We start from the raw sequence: 26,125 nt of genomic DNA, 5'->3' as shown, positions 1-26,125 counted from the left end.
CCAGAGGGGAATGAAGAGGTCTGCTACAGAATTATTTTGTATCTTCTCACGTTTGAGTTTTGGGGAAGGGGAAGGAATTAAGAAATAGGTTCACTGATTGTCTCCTCCCATGACACAGGCTTCTTTCGTCCACTTATCATCTTCCATGTAATCTTTCGACAATACTAGGAAGTAGATGTTATCTCACTTCACAAATAAGCAGAAGGAGATTAGCAAATTCTTTTTCTCAGGCTCAAATGGCTTGTGAAGGCATATTCTAAAGTCTGTGTTCTTCTGCGCTCTTCAGGCTGTAAACTAAATCATAGTTGCTAAGTAATTTTGTGAGGACAGTTATTCCAAGTTGGAAGGTCAAAGGATTTATACATTTATTAATAAACATTCATTCCACAATTAATTACAGTGTTCCTACTATATACTAGGTATATGATAGTTGCTGGGAGGTTAAGGTGAAGAAAACAGAAGTGCCTTCCATTCTTATAGATTTAGTGGGGGAAGCAGATGTTAATGTCATGCAAATGAATGTATAATTACAAACTGTGTAGCTGCTCTAGAGTAAGATCTAAGTCTGGGAGGGGTGATCACAAAGTTTTTTCCTAGGAGGTGACGTTTGAGTTGAGATCTGAAGGATGAGAATGAGTTAAGGCAAAAAGGAGGAGAGCATTCCAGGGAGAGGGAATGTGGCAGGCTTAGGAAGTGAAGGGGGTCCTTTTTGTTGCAGCCCAGAGAGAACGCAGGACAAGACGGGGATGAGGCAAGTAGATAGACTATATCCTGCAGGGTCTTCAGGTGGTATTAAGAATTATGCTCGATATTCCATAAGAAATTATCTTGGAAAGAACTGATCTTAGGTACTTTAAGGATTTGAGCAAGTTGCCGAGGTAATATCTTAGTATTTATTGCAGTTATCTCTCTGAATATTTATAGTGTTTTCTTAAAACATGTTTTCTTGCCTCAACAAAGCCTTACTTCATTTTTAGAATTATTTTATCATATTCAGCTTTCCAGTCCTGGCATGTTGTGTAAATCATTTGTAGCAGCCTTAAACTTTTTATAAGCATGTGTAACTTGAACCTAGATGTAAAACAGTGATGGGAAAGACATCTATATTTTAACGAATATTTATCAAAAGTGTGTTGAATTAGTTGCAAACTGCACAGAGAAGAGAAGTCCAGACGTTAAACTTCGGGGAGGAAATATGGAAATAATATTTATATATAATAAATTTAATATTGGTGTCTTGGCATGCTCTATCCACTCTTCAGGTCTTGTTGTAATTGCATTTGTGACCTCCCTTTTGTTTTTGGTTATAATCAAAGAATAAGAGAAAAAATTGGCTCTTTCCTTTGACTAAGGCAGTATAAAAAAAAAATTTGCTCATACCATAGAGCATATTAATATCCTAAATAAAGCATGCATCTGGGTTACTAATCGAAGTTGGACTTAGATCCTTCAAGTTCATCTCTGTTGAGAAGATGGTTTGCTTAAAATTATATATACTATAATATAATATTTAAGCATGAAGTTGCTGACTCAGCCAATTCCCTAAAAGTCACACAAATGAACACCATTAACATCACTTACTGGAAGTATAACTTTTTAAAAATTATCAAAATAAGCTTTGAAAGTAGGAACATACGTATTATTGAGTAACCATGTTTATCGGGCAAGCATTTTCACCCTTTTACCTTTGTAAAGGGTAATATAAATTGTCCTACATCAACAGTTTATTTCATTGGCAGGAAAGATATGTCTTCTCTTCTGGAATGAGAGCTTAGTTCTCTTGTCTTGATGTTGAATGCTGCATAAGAAGGGCAGGGCAGGTAAATACGTGTGGTTGTCATTATAGGCCTGACTAAAGCATGCTTGCTCCTGGCATGGAATATATGATGTCCCAACAAATCCCTGCTCAGACATTTTCTATACCACTTCCCTCTTCTGCCTAGGAGAACTGACATTTCCTTCTATACTTTCAAGATAGGAGTAAAAAGATAGGTTTCAAGATAGGTTAAATAAGGACTTTCCTGTGTAGTGCTCGCCGGACAAGTAAACTAGTAAAGTAATGATCAATTTGACATGCTCACACTTCTGCTTGTTTGTATTGAAAGTAACTGTGATGCTTCCATTTTTTGGAGCAAAGATCTTCCCCTACATTTCAGCTCATGCTGTCAAGACTGGTAATAATGCAAGTATCACCTTCTGTATGTAGATTTGAAAATGAGAAATACAGAGAATACCTATGATCTTGGCATTCAGAACCCACTCTGTTCTGGATATCACAAAAAGCCTGTGACGAGAATGTGACAGAAGAGCTGGATACTCCCATGCAAGGTGGTGTGGACCCACAGGGGGAACTGTTGGGTACCAGCATTTGCTGATTTTCATCAAATATTTCAACACTTGCCGAAGCAATACGTATTCTGTCAAGGACTGTCATGGTATATCCTCCAGTAATTTTGGAAAACGATATGATTTGTTTGTCTGTTCAGAAGCTGTTTTTTGAGTGATAAGTTACTGTGTCAAACCCTGGGAATTTGAGGATGAAAATGTTTGGTCTGTACTTTCAGTCTAGAGATGAAGTGGGACATAGGGGAAGAAACATCCATCTGCCTGGGTTGTGGGAGAAGTTTCATAGGAAGTTGTCCTTGAGATTGAGTCTTGAGGGGAGAAGGGGAGTGTGTTCCAGAACCCTAAGTCTATGTGTAGGAGTAATAATAATGATAAGGATATTTACTGATGAAGCAGCTAATGTTTATTGAAAACTTAGGTGTGCTTCGTTTCTTTTTTTTCTTCAAAGCGTTTTACATGTATTAACCTATTTACTCCTTATAGCAACCCGAAGAGATAGAAAACTACAGATTGGAAACTGAGTCAAAGAGTGTTAGTTACCTGGCCCCTAGTCGTCACACAGTTAATAATGGAGCCAGATTTCACATCCAGAGTCTGGAGCCACTTTCCTTTGTGTGAATAAAATGAACTGTTTTGGAAATGGTAGAACTTGAAGTGGTTAGAAGTTCAGGTCTCTGGGTATTTGGCAGGGTTTTGGCTGGTCAGAGAGTTACGGGTCAGATCATGAAGAGCCTTGGAAGACATGCTGAAGAATTAGCATTAATTTTGTAGAATCAGTATCTCTTTTTTTTGGAAACAAGGTCTAGAGCTTACTTTCCTCAGAATCACTTGGGGTGCTTTTTAGAAATGCACACTCCAGGTCCCACTTCAAATCAACTAACTCAAACTTTCCCTGCTCCCGAAAGTGGCCGAGCGTCTTGCACCCTGATATGGTCAAATAGAAAGTAGATCTGTAGTTCCTAACAGCAGGTACTGCTATTATTTGCCCCAAATTTCTTGGTATTTAATTTGTTGAGTTGAAAATTAATGTAAAGAAGGCAGTGAGTGGGGCGCCTGGGTGGCTCAGTCGTTAAGCGTCTGCCTTCGGCTCAGGTCATGATCTCAGGGTCCTGGGATCGAGCCCCGCATTGGGCTCCCTGCTCAGCGGGGAGCCTGCTTCTCCCTCTCCCACTCCCCCTGCTTGTGTTCCCTCTCTTGCTGTGTCTCTCTCTGTCAAATAAATAAATAAAATCTTAAAAAAAAAAAAAAAAAAGAAGGCAGTGAGTTCTGTTTTGTATGAATTGGGTTTAATTTGCTTGCAGACTATCCTCTTGAAATATGGGGAGAAATAAAAAAGCTGCCTACTTGATTCGGAGATAGGGATTTTTTGAGCCTTCTGCTCATGGCTGGTAGGAGACTCATGGATATAGTTGAGATTACTCATGTGAAAAAATAGAGCAGTCAGCATGACTGGAAAGCATTGAAATAGGAAAACAGCATGAAATATGAAATATCAAAAGTCAACAGACTTAGAAGACCATCTTCAAAAATAAGAGGGGACCCAGGGAGAGGTGGGATTCAGGAACCAAGAAAAGAGGGTTTCATGATGTCTTTGTTTTTATTAAATGCATCTGAGAATTTGTGTAAGAAAAGGACTGGGAAAAAAAAAAAAAGACCAGTGCTATTGTGAAGAAGAATTTCGGTGGGGTCCTAGGAGTGGAGGCCAGGTTGGAATGTGCAGGTGCAAGTGGGCAGATGGCAAAAATGGCTTAGATGACTCTTGGCAAAAACTTGATTTTAAGAAGGCAGGTGGAGTGATAATTAGAAAAGATTACAAGGTAAAGGGAGAGCTTAAATATTACGAGCTCCCCCCTTTTTATTTCATACTTATTAGAAAGATTAAAAAAATACAGATACAAAAAATAAGGTTCCCTTTCACCCAATAAATAAGAGATAACAAATGTTGAAATTTGTCATTATTTTTCTAGCCATGCTTCTATCAATATGTATTTGTAGTAAATAAATATTTACATATTTTTAATGAAAATAAGTTGTAGCTGTCTAAATTTTTGTATGTACCTTAATGTTTCAGAAACACGTGTCTCTTTCATTGCATCATTACTTTTTCACAGTTGCCTGGTGTTACATTATATATATATAATAGTTTATATAATCCTATTATTGCCATTTTTGCTTTTCTGGGTATTTCTTCATTTTAATAGCGCTACCATTAATATCTTTGTGAGTGAATCTTTTCACACTTCCGTAATTACAAATTTTTTTATTAATTTCAAATTGTGGAACAAGTTCCCAAATGGAGCCTTCATTTATGGCATCTATAAATCAACTAGATGGATTAGTCTTAGATAAAAGAACAGACATTTCCATCTTCCTGGGTGCAAGGAGAAAAGTATTAGCTTATAGGTGGTTGGTGGGAGGAAGAAATGAGAGAATGCCTAGAGGGAGTAGCCGTATGATGATCTATTTTATCTTAATGCGGATGGTTGAAAGGGCAGGTTGTTACAGGATGTTAGAAAGTTGTGAAGGTTTGAAAAATCTACCAAGAAGAAGACGTGGACTCAGAGGGTATGAGGGCTTACTGAGCAAGACTGTGCAAAGCTGGCATGGGGCACCATATGTCTGCAGTGGGTCCAGATGCTTTGGATCCACTCTGCACTCCAGCAGCATTCAGAGTCCAGGTGTAGGGAGTGGAGACATGACTTACCTACGGTTTGGTGGTTCTAGGTCAGGTAGATAGTCTGCATGGGCAAAATAGGGGTACACAATGAAGAAGTTGAAGATGGTGTGGGGAGAGCAGTTAGGGCTCTACAGTCACATAAAGAAGGAAGTGAGGCTGGAAGGGACTATAAAGAGCACAAAGAGTGAAAGAAAGCATGGGGATTGGTGGGTGTCAGTGAGTAGGAATAAAGGAGTGAGGGTTGAAAAGTTATAAAATTGTGGCTAAAAAGTGGGACACTGGGTTGAGATTTTAGAAGGAGAGCAATTACGCTTCAAGACAAGGTCCAAGGTGTAGCCATGGATTTGGTGAGCTAAAATAAGGGAAGATGAGGTCATGGAACCATATGCAGCTTAACGTTGTCCATATGGATGTGGGTGATGTGAGGATTTTTAAGTAAAGAGACAGAGAGTGCCCTAGAAATTCCTAATCCTGGATAAATGACAAAACAATTGGTAGCTAATAATGGTAAATGATGAGGGTGCTATAGCTCGTTGACCTGGATATTTAGAAAATGTTTATGGAAGATAAACATGATAATGAGTGTGATAGTGAATATTTTGGGACGTAAATGGCATCAAAATAGCCAATGTGAGCTTCTAGCGTGCCAAGTCACCTTCTAGCTTGAGATGCAAGAGTTGGTTGTGGAGATGAATAGCCAGACAGTGTCTTTTTCACCCTGTAACACTGAATATTGGGGAGGAGGTGTCAGAGTGAATTTTCTTCTGATACGTTCCCAGGGTGACTGGGAATGGGGTAGGGACCATACATCCTCAGGTCTAAGCTGTTGTCTTGCAAGCGAATGCGAACGTACAGAGTTGAGGCCTCTAGTCATAAGCATTGTAGTTGGGCTGGAAGACTGCTGCCCAGGAGCTGCGATGTTTTGTTAGTTTCTGCATTTTGCTTTTTCTCATGTAAATTTTAAAAGTGATCTAACTGGGAAAGAAAAGCTCTGAAAGGATTGGTTTATCAGAGAGATTGTTTTAGAGAGTAAAGTAAAAGACACATAAAATAATTGGGTTTTGCTTGCTCTGTCAAAACCCCTGGATGTAGATGAAAAAGTGTGAGCTCAGAATCCAGGACTCTTGAGTTTGAGGTGGCAGGAACATTTTGGGGCCCACTTGTAAGATATAGCTGCTGAATCCAGTACCTCCGAGAGGTCTAAATCTAAAACATTTTCCTCTTCAGATCCGAGTTCCCTTCCCTATTATGTTAAAACTGCCATTTTCCTCAGCTCCCTGCTGTTCTTCAAAAATTTTCTTTGATTTGTGAACTCGGGAACTAGATCTAAACTCCCATCTATTCATAGTTCTTTGCAGGAATTTCGGAAGAAATAGGATGGTAATGGAGTCAGTGGTGAGGTTAGGTATAAGAATGGCCTTATGAATGCTTTGAATTACAGAAGTAAACAAATTTAGACACAAAATACAGGATTAGGTAGATAGTGAACATCTGAGGGCCCCCCAGGAACTCCTTCAAAGGCTCTTGGCAGTAGAGAGAGATCTTTGGTAGGGACAGTTGCTTTCAGAAGAATAAGAGGTGGAAGCAGCCACTTTATTTAAGAAATGATTGAGGTTATAGAAATAATTTATAGATTCTAATCTTAACTGTGTGATATTAAGAACCCGGGGTCGGGGGGAGGGACTGCTGGGTGGCTCAGTCGATTAGGTGTCTTCTTTTGGCTCAGGTCATGATCCCAGGGACCTAGGATGGAGTCCTGCATCAGGCTCCTTGCTCAGCGGGGAGCCTGCTTCTCCCTTTGCCTCGTGCTTCCCCTGCTTTTGCTCTCTCTCTCTCTCTCTCTCTCTCTGACAAATAAATAAATAAAATCTTAAAAAACCAAAAACCCAGTACCATGTAGTACATGCAGTATATACCAAACACAGAGTGACCGACTACATTCCTCTGATGAAGCACCTCAGTATAATTGTAGTTTAATGTCGTAGTCTAAAATTTTGAAGGCATTTTTTTTTCCTGAATCAGAATTCAGAGCTTGCTCCAGCTTTCTCTTCCTTCTCTTGTTCACTTTCTTTCCCATTCCCTTCCTCATGATAATTTTACCTGCTTTAGTATTTAGTATGTACAGCACATGCTCCCCTTTACTCCTGTATCTATTTAAGCTTGGTTCTTTGTCCTTTTTTCCCCCCCAGCCCTGCCTGTTGGGTCCTTTAGCTTAATCATCCATGTCTGCTTGTACTAGATTGTTTCCCTAAGAACTCTGTAAGCCACAGAGTGAAACTGATTTGGATTTTACAGCCCTGGTGATTTTCCTTCTGGTGTACTCCCAAGAAAATGCTATATAACACAGGAGCTGATGAGTCATTTTGTAGGGCTTTTGCTTTCTATTTTATATTTGAAAAATTAGGTATGATCATGAACCTGGAAATGTCTCTTAAAATCATGAGGATAATACAACCGTAAGATAAAATCATCAGTGTTAGTTTTGGTCTCTGATTAACGTAATATATTGTGGTTTTGAGTAACTTGAGTTCCCCAATAAACATTTCATTCATGTGAAATTTCATTTTTCTGCATTTTCATTGCTGGTACTGGAAGCTGACTAGAATTACTTGGCACCCACTGCTCTGTGTCTGGCGTTCTGGGGACCTTACACCTGTCAGACCATTAAATCATCACAGCAGGCTTGTACTGCAGGTCTGGATTCTCCCATTTTACTGAAAAGAGATCGAAGCTGAGCGTGTTGAAGTTAACTTTTCATATGCCACTCAGCTAGTAAGCCTCAAAGCTGGAATTTGATCTCTGTGTGTGTGGCCCTGATTACAACAGGCTCCTCAATTGGAGATAGACATGGGAACGTATTAAGGCTTCCCTTTGGATTTGGACATTCATATGGATAAGAAATGAAGCCAACTCCTATTGGTTGAGATGGTAGGCTGTTGAGAATTAATTCAGCTTGGTATTGAGTGTAATCTCTGGCAAGATCCCAGGCTTCTGTCACATAGTTCTGCCAGATGAAGGGTTGCCTTGATCATCAATAATTTAATTTCTACATAGTATAGTTCCATTGTCTAAGGGGATGACTTGTGGGAAAATAAATTCATTGAGGTCATAGTGTGTATTTCCCCCAGCTTATTTGAAGCATCACTGGCATAGTTATTTTATCTTCTAATCCTTGGCATTTGATTCAGGGCCATGATTTCCAAAGCTGGTCTTTTGGCTGGGCTCCAACATCTGCCATTTGTTCCCGCCTTCCCCTCCCCATTACATACCTCCCCACTGATAGTAGCTTCTGAATCCAATCTCCCTCTTCTTCAGTCTATCCTAAATATTGCCAATCATAGTAATTTTTTCACAGTACTAACTTTGCTTCAGAATGCTATTGTGCTTCGTGTCATACTCTATGATTCCATTTATATAATGTTCTTGAAATGACGAAATTATAGAGACGGAGAATTGATTAGTGTCTGCCTGGGGTTAAGGATGTTGGGATGAAAGGAGACAGGTTTGACTCTAATGAGGGTGGAATGAAGGAAATCCTTGAATCATCAAATAGCTTCATATCTTGATGTACGATAGTGAGTACATGATGCAAACGTGATAAAATAACCTAAAACTATATGCAAACTTTATCTAATGTCGATTTCCTGCTTTTGATATTATACTATCAGTATACAACATGTAATTAATGGGGGAACCTGGATAAAGGCTACATGAGACCTCTCTGCTATCGGTAAAACTTGATGTGAACCTGTAATTCTATAAAAATAAAAAGTAAAAAAAAAATACTATTGTGCTTTAAAATGTTTAAGTTCCTATGTCTGTCATATTCATTGTGTTTTATATTCTTTGTTTCCTCCTAAATTAATCATACAAAGTCATCTCCTGATTTTTTTCTTCCTAAATCTTGGTTAACATTATTAACATAATGTTTGTCTTTTATCAGATTACCAAGAAATGCTTTTTGAATTAATTAAACAATTAAATATACTTTATGAAAGAACAGTGTATCGGTACTTGGTCTCATTACTAACCATCTTGTTTTCCTACTCACTTCCTTATTCATTCTTGTCTTTGTGTAATCTCTTTCCATGGACTAAGCAGCATGCCAGGGGTTTGATTGGTAGAGTCTGGAAGACTTGGGCTTGCGTGAAGGGGTTGCATTGCCTGTGGCCACAGTCACATAGCCCAAAGTCCACTCAAATTCTAAAAGGCAGTGGCTCTTTGAGGACTTAAGACTTAGTGTTATAAGAGCCAGATGAGCCAGGAAACCAGGATATGAACTACGGTGAACCACAACCATCCAAGCATTCACATTTACTAAGACTAGTTTTATAGTGCAGTATATGATCTTTCTTGGTGAACATTCCATTTATGTGTACCTGAAAAGAAAAAGATAACTCTGCTGTTATTAGTTTTTTATGAAAATCTGTTTTAGATCTTCTATGTCTTTAATGATTTGGGGGGGGGGTCTAGTTCTATTAATTACTCAAACTATGATTGTGGAGTTGTCCATTTCTCCCTTTATCTGTCAGGTTTTGCCTCATGTATTTTGAAGCTCTGTTATCAGGTGCATACACATTTATGATTGTTGTGCCTTCATCCTGATAAATTCACCCTTTTATCCTTATGAATGATCTCTTTCTATCTTTGTCTTGAAGTCTTTGTTATTAATTTAAACACTTGAGTCTTATGCTTACCATTTGCATGGAGGTATAACTTTTCCCTCCTTTACTTTCAGTTATATTTAATGTGAATCTCTTAAAGACAGTATAGAATTGGATCTTGCCTTTTTTTTTTTTTTTTTAAATCCATTCTGTGTAATTCAGCCATTAGCATTAAATGCAATCCTTGGTACAATTAGATTCAGGCACCATTTACTGTTTGTTTTTTATTTGTCCCTTCTGGGTGTTTTGTTCCTCTGTTCTTGCCTTCTTTTGGATTAAATGTTCCAAAATGATTTTAGAATTCCACTTCATCTATCTGTTGTTTTTTAATGTTTTTTTGTGCTTGTCCTAGGGATTACAGTATATCCTTAATTTTTCTTAGAGTTATTGTTTAGGGTTAGTATTACAACATTTTATAGAAGATGTAAGAACCTTGAAACTGTATATGACCATTTAACCCCTCCCTGACATTATGCTGTAATTGTCATGTGTATTACATTTACATATTTTATAAATCCCACAGTGAAGTGTTAGAACTTTTACTTTAAACAGTCATGTATTTTTAAAACATTAAGAGGAAAATAGTCTTTCATATTTACAATTTCTGGTGCTCTTCATTGCTTCTGGATATTTGATTTTCTGATATCATTCACCTGGAGAACTTTGGGATTTTTTTCTACTTTGGGTTTGCTGGGACAAATATCCCCAGTTTTCTTTAATGTGTTAGTTTTTTAATTTATCTTCATTTTTAAAGGTCTATGGCCTGGATATAGAATTCTGGGTTTATAGTTGTCAGCTCTACCTTCCTTCCCCTAGATCTTCATCATTGTACTGTCCTCTGTCCTCCATGGCTACTTATGAAAACATTGATTTTTACTGTTTTTCCTGTATTTAATGTGTCAAGTTTTTATCTTCTTTTAAAAATGTTTCTTTATATTTGGTTTTCAGCAGTTTGACTCTGTGTACCTGGATGGAGCTGTCTTTGCACTTACCCTGTTTGGGGTTTTCTGGGCTTCTTTAGTCTGTACATTGGTCTTTCACCCAAACTAGGAAATTTTCAGCTCTTTTTTTTTCCCCCTGCATTTTTCTCTCTCTCTTCACCTCCTGAAACTTGAGTAATACAAAATGTTTGCTCTTTTGCTCATGTCGCACAAGACGGTGATCATCTGTTTCTTCTTTGGATTGGATTTTCCTTTTTTGCTTCCTTAAGCATATTTATATTGACTGTTTTAACATCATTGTGGGCTAATCCAGCACTTGGGTAAATTTCCACTCGAATATAGGTTAGATTTTCCTGCTTGTTCATATGTCAAGTAATTTGGGTTGCATTGAATTTACTTTGTGAATGATAATTTGCATCAACTCTATTCTGTATGTTCCTTCAAAGAGAATTGATTTTTTTTTTTTTTTTGGGGGGGGGTTCTTAACAGGCAGTTAATTTGGCTGAACTTAAACTAAATTTTGACTTTTCTCTGGCAGGCGGCAGTTCCCCTGATCCATTCAGAAAGCTAATATTGAACAAGTGCTGAGTGTCATGCACCATAATAGGTGACTGTGTTAGAAATAAAAATAGACATGGACCCTTACCTCAAGACACTTACAGTCTAGCTGATAAAGATAGGAAAGTGAACAAATAAGCATGATAACTTTCCATACGTCACAGATAATACCTGGAGGAGGCAGTAGGGTTACTGAGAAAGGAGTTGTGAAATTGTTAAAATGCAATTTAAAAATTATTTTTAAAGCAACCCAATACTTTTGAGAACAGGAGATAGTTTATTTGTTATATGTCATGATGATGAGAGAGCGGCTGTTGAATAATTGTTAGTTCCACTGTCTTCCTGTTCTTAATTCTTTGAAGAAAAGGACATGTTTCAAAAGCACAGCATATTGTGGGGAAGCAGTATTAAAAATAAATGTTTAAATTCTGAACTGCTGTACCAAATAGGAGGAATATTTTATGTTTGGTTAAAAAAAAATATTTGATAAAATCTAAGCAAACAACACAAATGATCATAGATTAGGGAATATTAGATATTGCTGAGAATAAAAAGACCTATCTATACTAAAGGTACCACTGTTGGGAGAAAGATATTTCAAAAACAATTTATACTCATGGAAAATATATCTTAAAAACCTGTTAAGTTTCCTATGTCAAATACCAAGGAGGTTTTTTTGTTTATACTTATATCTGTAAAAATGAATGGGTAATGTGAGGTTGGTTTTTATTTTGTAAAAACACTTACCTTAGCAGTAATTTGAGCCTTTCTTTTCTCTTTTTTCCCTGTTTTAACAGCGTATCCTATTCAGTACATGTATCTGAAGATTACCCAGGTATGCTTTTCTTCTTTCTATTTTTTATTACAAATACTTATGTCATGATTTCTTTGAATATTTTTTCCTTCTGGAGATGGAAAATGTATATAAATATATCTAGGAGTGAAATGTTCGCAGGAAAAGACTTGAAGATCTAGAAGAATTCTGCTGGTTGTCTGTGAGATTCATGTCTTACCCTGAGATGCAGTCCAGAAGCAAAATAGTTTCCTGATGAAAAGTCATTTACTTGAGCCCATGTGATAGCTTCAGCCTGTATATATTTATCTCATTGCAAGTAAAACAAAGATTCTCTGAGCTGGTTTAGTTGTTGGATTTGGAACATCATTTGGCTTTTCATAACGTAAATATAATAGGTAAGAATAACAGCTAAACTAATAGCTAAAAATAGTAATAGCAAAGAATAGGCCTGTCTTCATTTTTCTAAGCATATGAATGATTAAACAATTCTCACAATAATCCTATGATATTGTTACCATAACATCACCATTTTCCTCCTGAATGATGACACAGCTAGTAAGAGGAAGAGTTGGGACTTGAACCCAGTAGTCCAGAGCCTGTGGACTGTCCCACTGGACTAGACTAGGTATCTTGTATATGCATGGCTCTTCTCACTGTGTGTCTGTCTCCTGAAATAGATTAGTAGGCCCACAAACACTTGTCCCTAGAAGACAGAATGTAAGAACACTGCAGATCCATTTTTCTGTAAATCAAACAAGTGTTTTTCTTCTAGGCCATGGCCAGTCCTATTTTCGAGATGCATGCCATCTCACAGAGCCCAGGCTGTGGATGCCAACATTTCAGTCACGGCAATTTGAAGATACAAACAAGATGTTCCTCTTTAGTATTTTCTGCACAAGTGATATCTATAATTTTATCTTGAATAAGAGCATAAGGATTGCAGACTTAGTGCAGAATAAATACACCTTGATTAGTTTACCTCAGAGAAAAGAGTATAATCCAGGAATCTAGTGTTTATCATATTTTGTGACAAAGAACAGCAAATTTTAACTGCCTATATTTCATATATATATGTATATTCCAACATCTGACTTAATAAAATCAGATGGTCACCAGATTATACTGTTGTGATCTGCCAGTGTCATAAATTGGAATCAATTCTTATTCAAATCTAGCCATTTTATTCACATACTGTGCATGATTTGGATCATATTTTTCTATGTAAAATTACTAGATTGTTATAAGTAACTTTGATTATATGTACTTTGAGTATTATTAAAAAATAATTAGTTCATAAGGTAGTATGAAGATGTAAAACTTACTTCTTTAGCATTTAGGCTAGTATTTTTTGTGGCCGTTTGCACCATGCACTTAATCTTTTTTTTTTTTTTTGTGATATCAAATGTTACATTTAAAAATAATTTTATAGGGGTGCCTGGGTTGCTCAGTTGGTCAAGTGTCTGCCTTTGGCTCAGGTCATGATCCTGGGGCCCCATGTAGGGCTCCCTGCTCAGGGGGGAGTCTGCTTCTTCTTCTCCCTCTGCCCCTCCTCCTGCTCATGCTCTCTCTCTCTCTCTCTCTCTCTCTGTCTCTCAAATAAATAAATAAATCTTAGGGCACCTGGGTGGCTCAGTTGGTTAAGCGACTGCCTTCAGCTCAGGTCATGATCCTGGAGTCCTGGGATCTAGTCCCGCATCGGGCTCCCTGCTCAGCAGGGAGTCTGCTTCTCCCTCTCCCGCTCCCCCCTCTTGTGCTCTCTCTCTCACTCTCTCTCTCAAATAAATAAATAAAATCTTTAAAAAAAAAATCTTAAAGAAAAGTACCATGGTTAGCATTAAAAACAAATAAAAATAAAAATAATTTTGTAAATCATAAACTATCTTACAGTTATTTTGCTATGATCGCCACATGTGTTAAGCGTTAGTATTCTTTAAGACTATTGTATAGTTTTATATGGGGAGTTATTAATTATTAAAAATATGCTTATTTTTATATAAAAAGTATATAAAATGTTCTCGGCAGATTTCATGGAAATAGCAAGACAAAATATTTATGAAGAAAAATTTTTTGTAGATGATTTTGCAATCAACTTTCTCCCTTATGATGTTTTTGATGCTGAATGTTTGCTAAATAAGTATGTTAGGAAAATTAAAGTTACCTCAGTGTTGTAAATATTATAATTATTGTGCTTCTCATCTGAGGCAGTTTCTAGAAATGTCCATCATGAGAGGACTTTAAGTTAGGGTGATAGAAATAATGCCACAAATCAAAAGCCACCTTGAAGACTGTTAAGTGAGTAATTCTGTAGCACAGGAAATAGGGCAGAAGATGCCTTTGGTAAACCAAGCGAACCAAATGTTTAGCTCCCTCTTGTGGCCAAGATGCATCACTGACTTTTTCTCACCTTGCGGGAGGGAGCCCCTCTTGGAAACGCAATATACAAAAATTGAAACTTAAAACTAAAACACTGGTTATCATTTGTGCTTTTTTAAAACAAATTCCCATCCTGGAGAGAGTCTGTAGTGAATTTACAATATAATTTCATTTCTAAAAATAAAAGGAGTGTAAATAAAACACCAAGTATGGGTGAGAGAAATTAGTGCATTTGGAGGTCGTATTTTGAATTGGTTGATGTAACCAGTACACTGTGTACCAAGTATTTTCATATACATAATTGAATTGACTCTAAATGCCAGTTTGTGTATAGGCAGAACAAAGGCTGTCGTCACATTTTATACTTGAAGACATATGCCAAGAGAGGTTAAATAGTATTTCCCGAGGACATGTAGTTTGGTGGTAAAATCAAGCCTATAATTCAATTCTAATTCCTAACTATCACTTATTGGGGAGAAGTAGTGGTAGTATTTTTTATGGAGCTTTCTTCAAAGTGAATATTACCATGATAATATTTCCCCATTATTAAATTTTATTCTACATTTATTTGTACTAACAGTTCAGTTAATACACTTGATTTCTCATGTAGATAATATTGTATAAAAATTATATGTTTGCTTTCCCTTTCCAATATTCATCCTTGTGTTTTTTTCTCCCATAACGCTACTAGAACTTCCAGATTAATTTTTAATAATCTATATGAAAGTTGGCAGCTTTGTCCTTTTTTCCCAAAATTAGTGACCATACTTTCATCTGCTTTCAGAAAACTACTTTTCTCATTTACCAAGCTTTTTTTTTTTTTTTAAAGAATGAGTATTAAGTCTTTAGCAAATTCTTGTTTAACTTCTGTTGAGGTATCACATGTTTTCTCCTTTGAACAACAAGGTGACAAGTTATATTATTAGTAGATATCCTAATGTTGATCTTTAAGAATTAGATGCATTTTGGGGGTGCCTGGGTGGCTCAGTCGGTTAAGCGTCTGCCTTCAGCTCAGGTCATGATCTCAGGGTCCTGGGATCGAGTCCTGCATCGGGCTCCCTGCTCTGCGGGAAGCCTGCTTCTCCCTCTGCCCCTCACCCTGCTTGTGTTCCCTCTCTCACTGTCTCTCTCTCTCTGTCAATTAAATAAATGAATAAAATCTTTAAAAAAAAAAAGAATTAGATGCATTTTGTCATATACTTTGCCACCAAAGGCTTGACATTGTACCTATTCTTTGGCATTCAACAGAACACGCAAGCAAATCTCTCTGAGCCTGGTATCTTTTTAGGGATGGTTCTGGGATTAATAATCGTTATTTTTCTGCCACGATTATTATGTTTTGATTTTCTATTTTTTAGTCATTTTTAAACATGTGTTCTTCTTGAAAGCTCACTATGTTGGTGAAATGTGCAACCTTTTCAACAAAAAGTTGTTCATAGTATTCAGTATGTACATCTGAAAATCTTCCGCATCTCTGTGGCTGTTTCTCATTTCTGTTGTTTTACATTTGTTCTTGCCTTTTTCTCCCTTTGATTTTTCTTCCCCAGAGTTTTACCTACTGTAAAAATCCTTCCAAACAAATAGCTTTTTACTTCATTTTTAATTTCTAAATGCAGTAATCTTGATAGTACTTTTGTTAATTCCTTCTGCTAATGTTCCTCAGTCTTTTTTTTCCCCCCATCCTAGTTTCCTGGATTATATGGTTGAGTGATTATTTCATCATCCAAGTTTGAAAATTTGGAACTTTCTTTGTCCTGTGGAAATGTATGAGCATAATCCTTCAAATTCAGGATTATGTCACCTTGTTTATCTCCTTAGGAACGAATTTATCATTTTATAGTTCCAATCTATTAAGTAACCGTGTCATCTATTGAAATTAGTCAACAGTTTTGCTTTTGTGAACAAAGACGGTCTTTAGTGAGCATTAGTTTTACCTTAAATAACATGTATATAAATGCAATGCTAAATGATATGTTGGTTCTTTAAAATAAAGTGAAGAAATAGAGCAACCTTCTGGTTTACTTGTACTTCCTTATGTCATATACACTGTAGACAGATTTTGCTTTTTGAAGGTAAGTATATTACAAGTCACAGATAATTGGCTCTGCTGTAATAGAACAGCAGAGTTTTTTCTCATCAATTCCCACCTTTAATTAGGAGGCTCACCTATTGGTGGGTGTAAATTCTCTCATCCCTTTTATATGCTTTACAACATACTGCAATTGTTGAGTGACAATTTTTTGATTTTTTAAAAAAGCATAACAAAGCATTGATGTTTGGATTCAGACAGTTTCACCACTTACTAGTCATGTGTAATTTTAATTACTGAAATAATTTGGGCAAATTGCTTAATTTCTCTGAGCCGTGGTTTCCTCATCTTTAAAATAGGGATAATAAATGACTGGATTGAAAGTTGACATGAAGTACATGAATATTATATATAACATTCAGGGGAGACATCCAGATTATATTATAAAACCAATAAAATTATAATCACTTTAGTTACATAGTAATGAATAATGGAATGACTTGGCTTAAATCATGTTGCATCTGAAATGGAATGAAAACAATAGTTCAGGAGATGCTTTTTCATGGCTTTCTACCCATCTCTCCCCAATTGTCCACGAGAGTTCCAGTAATGCTTGCATAGTCTGGTAGGGCGGGGAAGAGAAAATATTCATACTGTTTTTTGTTTTTTTTTTTTAAGATTTTATTTATTTATTTGACAGAGAGAGTTAGTGAGAGCAGGAACACAAGCGGGGGAGTGGGAGAGGGAGAAGCAAGCTTCCCGCCGAGCAGGGGGCCTGATGCAGGGCTCCATCCCAGGACCCTGGGATCATGACCTGAGCCGAAGGCAGACGCTTAACGACTGGGCCACCCAGGCGCCCCGAAAATATTCATACTGTTAACAGCCTTTAATAAAGATCTTGAGGTCCTCTACAAAACTTACACATTAAAGAACCTAACTGTCTTCAGAAGTTTCAAAAAAAAAAAAAAATTTGGCAGCTCTGGAGTCAAGTGGGAGAATTCCAGAGAAGGAATTTGAGTTTGAAAACATTTTATTCTGTCACTGACTCATTCTGTTACCTTAAATGCATTCCCTATTCTTTTTATGTCCTACTTTCTCATGTCTAAACAAAGATGATGTTATTATTACAGATGTCAAAATAGTTTGAGGAAGGTTTAGAAATGATTATTTAAACAACAACAACAAAAAGAAAACAGAATTCATTCATACAGCTGACCGATCCTCAAAGTGCATCAGCAAACCTTCATTTTTAGAACTAAGCTGACTGTGGCTTAGTTAAAAGGGATCAATAACTAGTTGGTAGCTGGGTCTAGATTTTATGTGCTTTGTCTACTTTCCTATATTTCTGTTCTTCACTTGGGTATATACCCCGTTGACCTGGCCTATTAATGTTGTAATGATGATTTAATAGATATTGTCTTGAAACCTGAAAACATTTTGGCTTGGATAAATTAAGCCAGAAACAGAAATTGAAAGTGTTCTAATGCCTAAATACTGATGAAAATACAAACTGGTAGAAAATCTCTTAGAAAATGATATGGTTGACTGTGTAGTCCTGTCTTTCAGCATTATGCAACATGTCTTCACCAAATTATATTCTCTTGAATCAAAGTTGACTGCCTTCCAGTATCAACACTACGTAAACCATTTGAACCTTTAAATTGAGTTATTCACTTCCCCATTTTCATAAACAGAAAATCCTAACTTACTTGCCTCTTGAAGCTGTAGGAGAATCCTCCTTGTTCCATGACACTGAGATACTGCGTGATACTGTGTCCATTTTACAGATTTTTCTGGATCTCCCCTTCTAGTTGGTGGTCAGCTATTACTTCCATTACTGTAAGCCACACCTTTTTTTTTTTTTTTAGATTTTATTTATTTATTTGACAGAGAGAGAGAGACAGAGAGGGAACACAAGCAGAAGAAGTGGGGGAGGGAGAAGCAGGCTTCCCGCTGAGCAGGGAGCCTGATGCGGGGCTTGATCCCAGGACCCTGGGATCATGACCTGAGCCTAGGGCAGACGCTTAGCGACTGAGCCACCCACGTGCCCCTAATCCACACTTCTAATACTCATTTTCTCCATAAGTTTACTTCAAGGAATCCATTGTGCACAGGAAAAGTCTAATTCAGTTGATTCCATAGCAAATAACTTGGATCAGTAAGACTCTGAATGAGGGTTTAAGAAATTTAAATAATGGCTTTGATAGAGGGGTTTTGATTCCTACCTCAGCGTATGAGGTTACTGACAGAAGAGACTCCAGATGAAACGTCAAAGTCTCAATCAATATGATGAGACAGTAATTAAAGTAAATTTGTATTAAATCCATTTCTTAATCTGTGGTCCCACTTGATAAACACAAAAATCTCACACCTTCCTTGATGCTATTTGAAAACAAAACAAGGCAAAATTTGCAATTAAAATAAAGTAATGGGGCAAACCTGTTTTATTTCAAATCCAATCTATACTAATGTCCTCTTACCTTCCAGAATAACTATGAAAGCCTTGTGTCTCTGTTGAGCATCTTTTGTGGCTACGCTGTGACTACATATCGCTCTCACTGACTCACTACTCTAGGTCTTTTTTTTTTTTTTTTTTTTTAAAGATTTTTTATTTATTTATTTGACAGAGAGAGACACAGCGAGAGAGGGAACACAAGCAGGGGGAGTGGGAGAGAGAGAAGCAGGCTTCCTGCGGAGTGGGGAGCCTGATGCGGGGCTCCATCCCAGGACGCTGGGATCATGACCTGAGCCTAAGGCAGACGCTTAACGACTGAGCCACCCAGGCGCCCCTCACTACTCTAGGTCTTAAAAACAGTGCAGATGTTTCTTTGGAAATAAAGTAATGACTTTGATATCTATCAGTTAAAGATCATGTTCTCACTGTACTGACACAATATTATGAAAACTTGGCTCAAGATCTTTTATCTTGTACTCAGACAGTTGTCAGAATACTCATTTCCTTTTGCAGAAACTGATACAGGTTTCTATTATTTGTTGGGAATATTTTACACTTTTTATTTTTATATTTTATATATTTTATACAACACTGAGAGTATTATAGGACCACTGCTGATGAACTGATGAAGTGTTTGTTAAACAGCTCTCTCACAGATGCTCTGTACTCCTCAATGAACCAACTAGGATAAATGGCTGTGCGTTATATTACCGTAAAAGCGGAGGTCTGTATTTATTAGGGAAAAATCCTAGATTTATAAAATATATTTTCCAGAGAAAATAAATGATGAGTAAAATAATTAAGTAAGCTGTGGAATAATTTAATGTTCTATGAATTCAACTTGTATAGTATTTAATGAAAATTCATGGAGGAAGAGTTGTGAGACTTCATATCAATTTAAAATGTGTATTAGAGTAATATGGCAGTATGATTTTCAATGAAAGCTTTAGTTCAAATTTTTTAGAGACTTGATATTGAATTTGTTGCACCAAATGTTCTTGTTTAGCTTTCTCCTTCCAACCACTAACCTGCTTAGGAAGGTTAGCAGGTACTGATACTGGGAAGGACCCTGTTCAGTGAGTTAGGGCAAGCAATTGCATCCAAATGATCTGTTGCCCCACGGAATATGAGAGATATATTTGGGCTATAATCTCTATAATTTCTACCCAAAGTCTCTATTTCTCTAGGAGATGCAAACATCTTTAAAGAGGCCATTTAAAATTAAATCACACATAAATCTGAAATACATGTAATTTTTTCTGAGATTAATCAGAGCAGTAGTATGTGCTTCATGAGTGATAGAAGTGATGTGGATGTAACCTCATTTTTTTAAATAAAGGGTGTCTTTTTTCAAATTACTATGCCTTTAATTGTCCATATTTCTTTGCAGATAATACATACGTGTCAAGTTCAGAAAATGATGAAGATGTATTAGTTACTACAGAGCCAATTCCAATAATTTTTCATCGAATAGCAACAGGTAATAGGAATACACTATTTTTTAAAATTCTAGGTTAATATTTTCTTGCCTGTAGGTAGCTTTATTTTTTTTTTGTTTCTTTTAGCCCATGTAACAGATATTTATCTTTAGGATCTATAAATCCCCATATAAATTTTCTATTTAACTTGTGTTAGTTTGTTTTTTAACAGTTTTTTAAACACATAAATTTACATTCTTTGAAAAAGTCCTGTTTAAATGCATTATGTTAATATTTGCTCTAAAATATTCCATACATAATGACACTGCTAGGGAAACTGAATATTTAAAAAGCTGACTCAGGGCAATGTAGATCCCATGAAATATATAATGAGATCTGAAGCAGTCTGTATAGTGGCACTTTGGTTTGACCATATTTTTATGGGCAATGGAAAATCAGAAGAGCTTGTGTATCACATAACTTCCCAACATAATATAATTTCAAAATATTCCTTAATTTTCTTGCAAAGAAAGAATCACTTGAGGGGTGTTTTTACATTGAAGCTTATAAATGTTTGGTGAATAGTATACTAAAAACTGAAATGATGTTTTATAACTTTCAGAATTAAGGAAGACAAATGACACTAACTGTTGCTTATCCATAAAATCCAAATTACAGAAGGAAAATGGAGAGGTATGGAAATGGCATTTCATGTTTTATATTTATTGAAAACATATAGGCATATTTTAAATTTACCTTGTATTTCTAGTTAATATCATCACTGTTATTGGGGTTAAGATCGCATCTAGTGTATGGAACACAAGCTTGTAGCTGAGAGACTTAATGTGTGGGGAGGGTAGTGACCTAGAGTTAACTCTGAGAAGAAAGCTCCCTTTCAAATAATAGAAAGAATGTCAGTTTTAAATCTAAATCAGATACATACGAAGCTTTCTTTACTTATTCTCCGTACGTTCGTCAAATAACGTAGTTGACTAAGGAGCACTTATATAACTTACAGTTCTAACAACTATATGTGGCTATCCATTGTTTCAATGGGACCCTCACAGGTTCATTTGTAGAAGGTGGTCTCTTTAGCTAAGGTAGCAAAGATTATAGGTATGTAGAGTCATTATTATTGACCAATGTTAAAACAACAACAACAAATTCATAAGCCCTTCCTCACCTTTAAAAAGTTTGCTTGAATCAGTCAATAAATACTGGACATTAAACAAACAAAATGAGTGCAACAGGACCAACAATTCTCTGCTCTTAACACTATGTACCCAATACGACCTTCCCTTTCTCTTAGTGTTGTATCATTCCCTCTACTCTTCTTTTTCCACAACGAGAACCACAGATTTCGCAGTACTGCCGCTAAAACTGAAAACTGTTCGCATTTTATCAAACCCAAATTCCCTTTTATAGGTTTTTCTTTTTCCTTAAGAATTTGAAATTTGTTCTGGAAATTTTAGGGATGATTCCAACACGTTGGATTAATAGATTCCTGTGTCTAATGGAATTTGCCTTTCTTCTAATTATTTTAACAGAGCCAGGGATAGGAATATCATCATTAGTTACTTTAGATGAGTTTTCATTGTTTGCACTTTAGACACATAACAGATGTGGTTCAGTTAATTAGAAATTCAAACTTCAAGTTCAAGCATATTTAATTAAATATCCTTTTGAAATCTGAAGTCTAAAGCAAATAACTTCTATATGCGGAACGCTCTCTTTGTAATGTAATTCATATTTATTTTCATAATTATTATTGGAGTTCAGAGTGCCTTTTGTTTCATACCATTGTGTAGAGTTGGCAGTGGAAGTGAGGACAGTCAGGGATAAATAATGCCGAGGAACTTTTTAATAAAAAATTGAATCAGTATGAACTTCTCAGAAGTTCTATCTGAACAAAGCCAAAGTTGTAGGTGATTATACATAGTTTATATATATATATATATATAATGGTAAATTGTACAACACAAAATCGATGAAATAGAACTTTTAAAAAAGATATACATAGAGCTTAATACACTGACAAAATGTCTCCTACTATCTTTTGTTTTTGGTTTGTACTGCACCAACAATGTCTTTTATATAAAATCCAGGTGATAAGCACAAGACTTAATCCATTATGGCCATTATCTACTTTTTTTGAAAGAAGGCAAGCTAGTTTGACCATTAAAACTTTCTTCTGATTCTATTATTTTAAGGAGTCAAGACAAAATAGTACTGTGGAAGAAGATTCTGAAGGTGATAATGATTCTGAAGAATTTTATTATGGAGGACAGGTGAGTGCATCAGACCTCCCAACTATCCGCTCTCAGAGTCCACGGTAGGCATCCATGTCCTAGTGGATTCCTGTGCTTGTGGTCCGAGAGCCCTGCGCATTAATTCTGTAACTGGCTTGCAGATCTGTATAATTTCTCTGTTTCTTATTTGTACATATATTCAGAAATTAAGGTTACTTTGGCAATTCTTTGACTGTAATCACTCACTTGCATTGAAGTTATCTTAATTCATTACAGAGATTTTGCAGATGGCATTTTATTCTATTTCTGACTTTTACATTTCTTAAGCATGTTGGGCTCAGTCAGTGTTTTGAAATGATGATGCTTCTAACAAAAGCATGGATGGTTAGTTTTAAGTAGAACATGATTAACCTTTATAAAAATTGATGGTTCCGAGTTACTGAGCATCCTCAATATTTGTATTCATTGTCTTTTCCTCTTACACTGACGTAAAGTGTTTGTTGGAAAATTGTGATGAAGAAATATCATAATTTATATATATGAAAATGGTGTAGCCACATATGCATATATATAAAAGAATTCACTATTTTTCCAGGGTAGTGTTAAAGTTTTAACCTGTGCAGTTGATTTTAGGATATGGCTGTATATGGTGTCTTGTTCTGGTTCTGTAAACCTCTTGAACAAATATGTTTTGTAACTTGTGTAATGTAATGGGAAGGTAGTAGATTAAAGTGGTGCCTTTTTTGGTTGCTGTTGTTAGAGAACGTGCGTGCAAGCAGTGGGGTGGGGGGTGAGAGAGAGAGAGAGAATCTTAAGCAGGCTCCACGCCCAGCATGGAACCCAACATGGAGCTCAGTCTCACGACCCTGAGATCACGACCTGAGCCGAAATCAACAGGAGGGTGCTTAACCGACTGAGCCACCCAGGCACCCCTCTAATTTTACTTTTCGAGCATAAGACGTTATATGAGACTTATGACGTAAGCGAACCTGTGAGCTTTAGTGAATATACTGCAGTATTCTATTTTTCAATGAAGATGACAGAGAAGATATCCCTGGCAGAACCTATAGGGGGACCTGCTCAAGAGATGGTTTGTATTTGATTCTTCTGATTCTCTTCACCCCGAGTCATTCCTGAACCATCCCTTTTTGTCAGGTGACCTGCTCAAGAGATGGTTTGTATTTGAGTCTTCTGATTCTCTTCACCCCGAGTCATTCCTGAACCATCCCTTTTTGTCAGGTGAACTATGACGGGGAACTGCGCAAGCACCCCCAGCTTGAGGCTGATCTGTCGGCAGTGAGAGAGCTATACGGGCCGCACGCAGTTTCTCTCAGGTAAATCAGTACCTCTCGTGAATAAAAATTAAAATGACTTGGTAAGTCATTGGGATTTTTCTGTTGAGTTATTTAAGTGGAAATATTCTTGGGCTTAGTTATATTTGAAATTTCTTAAGACATCCTGCTGTGTTTCTTCTTATACAAAATGGACTATCTGTGGCTGTATGGATTTTTTTGGTTTTGTTTTTGGTACATGTGGTTTAAGAGTACATTGGTGCATTAAAGAAATTAGTTATTTTGGAGAGTTACTTTGATAAAATATCAGTCTTAAATAGCATCCTAATCAATTCCTTTAATAGACTTGGCCAGCTGGCCCATGCAGTCAGTCATAAATCAAGGACACATCATGTGAACAATAAAAGTAAATAATGCATAACCACTGGTGTCCAGATCACATTGTGATGTGATCTGACCCCAAAAAAAGAAAGGGGGAGAAAAAAAAGGACATAAGTTTGCAGTGTTTGTTTGAATGATAATATATTTTATCTTGCAGTTACTTCATATAATATTTGGTGATAAATTTAAAGACCATTATTTATCACTTTTAATTATTCAGAAGACCTCAGTATCCTTACCTACCATCTTCTCTCCCTAATTTAAAAAAGAAACTCTTTCCTGTCACTATCCTAGTTTCCCTCCAAGACTCAGATCTGATTATTTAAGATTCTTCTTCTTTGCCTGATGGGCAGCCTCCAGGTTGCCATGGAATTTCAGACTCCGATCCCAGCCTGATCTCGGTTCCCGCTTTATCCACCCAAACCACCCAAGCCCGTTCTCCAGACGTGCCCTGTTCCCTCTTGACTTCCGGCGTTTGCACGAGCTGTTTTCTCACCAGTGAGTGCTTCATTCTTATTCAAGCCACAATCCAAAGGCCAGCTTCTCTGGAGCCTCCTTTGAGTTTCCAATGCCCATTAGTCGTTCTGCCCTTCGGACTCCCGTCACATTTGGCTTTCACCTCATTTATTATGCTTCTCAACTTCTTGTGTCTTGTCATTATTGGTTTACTTCTCCCCCTCTAGACCCTAAATTCTGTGCATGCAGGGACAGTGCGCTATTTTGTTGGTTTGTTTTATTTTGTTTTGTTTTTGTTTTTTTAATCATGCTTATATTTTGTTACTTAATGTAGCACAGGGAATATATGAAATATGGGCTGATGGATTCTTGATTGTATGGCATCCATGAAAGATGTTTACATTATCGGTTACTTTCTCTTCCATGGACATATCTAGATTTTGAGAGAGCCAACAAATAATTTAAGCTGGGAAGTACAACAGAACTACAATTGATAATTGTCAAGTGTTTCATTTTAACTTCAGAAACAAACTCACCACCACCTGCAGCCTCAGTAAACTGGGGTTGTATACATCCATCCTGTCTCTCCCACTCATGGAGGTCTGGTCGGCTGCAGTGGACTGAGAGTGATTGGGATTATGCTTGGAAAAACAAATATTTGCAAATTTCAAGGTTTTAGCAAATTAGCTGCAATTATTTCTCAGTTGATCTCTACTGTGGCTCCAGGGTAAGGAATATGAATAGTCAGTAAGGGTGTTAGAATGAATAAATGAAGAAGGCAGTTAGGGATTTATCCATAAGTGGTTCAAAACAAGGATTAATTTTTTAACTTGAGTCGAAATTTGCTTGACTGCTTAAAACTTTGATCGCAGTAATTTAATCCCCTCCCCCACTAAAAAAAAATAAGTCTGGGATAGAGTTAATCATACAATACAACATATAGTTCAGCTTCTTTTCATTTGAGTTACCTATCATTTTAGGGTATTGCCTTAACGCATGTTGATTACCTTTATACAAAGTTAAGGAACTATCTTGAACACACATTTCCATGCTAAGCTCTAATTACACTGTCATATATATATATATATATATATATATATATATATATATATATATATGGAATATTTTTTGTTTCTTCAGCAAGAATTTAAGTCCAGTGATCATCTCTATTAGTATTTTCCATTATTAATAAAATTATTGATAACTTACCAACTCTTGAAATTAGATAAATATTTGGAATTTCATTCAAATGAAATATTGAAAGTCATAAATGGCTTTGATTTTTTTTCTCCTTCCCTATTTCACTTATAAGTTTTGATTCAATTTAAATCTCTATTAACATAAGCCATGTTCTTACCTGCTGTAGATTTTCTATAGCTGTAGATTTTCTATAGCTATCGAGAATGTTTCCAGAATAAATAACCTCCCAGAGGCCTCATGGTATAAAGTATGAACCACAGCAGGACTAGTCTGATTTACTTGAAATAAAT

General features: G+C 36.4%; 1 protein-coding gene across 2 annotated transcripts in view; it reads left to right on the top strand.

Moving 5' to 3' along the window:
• PARP8 (poly(ADP-ribose) polymerase family member 8) overlaps positions 1–26,125 on the top strand; it is a 171,364-nt gene that overhangs the window by 78,041 nt on the left and 67,198 nt on the right. For both annotated transcript variants that reach the window (XM_044916920.1, XM_044916919.1), the window contains exons 3-7: positions 11,984–12,021; positions 20,230–20,319; positions 20,880–20,950; positions 22,468–22,545; positions 23,746–23,840. In XM_044916920.1, coding sequence (XP_044772855.1) covers positions 11,984–12,021; positions 20,230–20,319; positions 20,880–20,950; positions 22,468–22,545; positions 23,746–23,840 — 372 coding nt within the window. The remainder of the gene's footprint in view (positions 1–11,983; positions 12,022–20,229; positions 20,320–20,879; positions 20,951–22,467; positions 22,546–23,745; positions 23,841–26,125) is intronic.

Source organism: Neomonachus schauinslandi, chromosome 7, assembly GCF_002201575.2.
Source record: "Neomonachus schauinslandi chromosome 7, ASM220157v2, whole genome shotgun sequence".
NCBI lineage: Eukaryota > Metazoa > Chordata > Mammalia > Carnivora > Phocidae > Neomonachus > Neomonachus schauinslandi.
The sequence above is the reverse complement of the archived record's forward strand: the minus strand, read 5'-3'. Positions and strand labels throughout refer to the sequence as shown.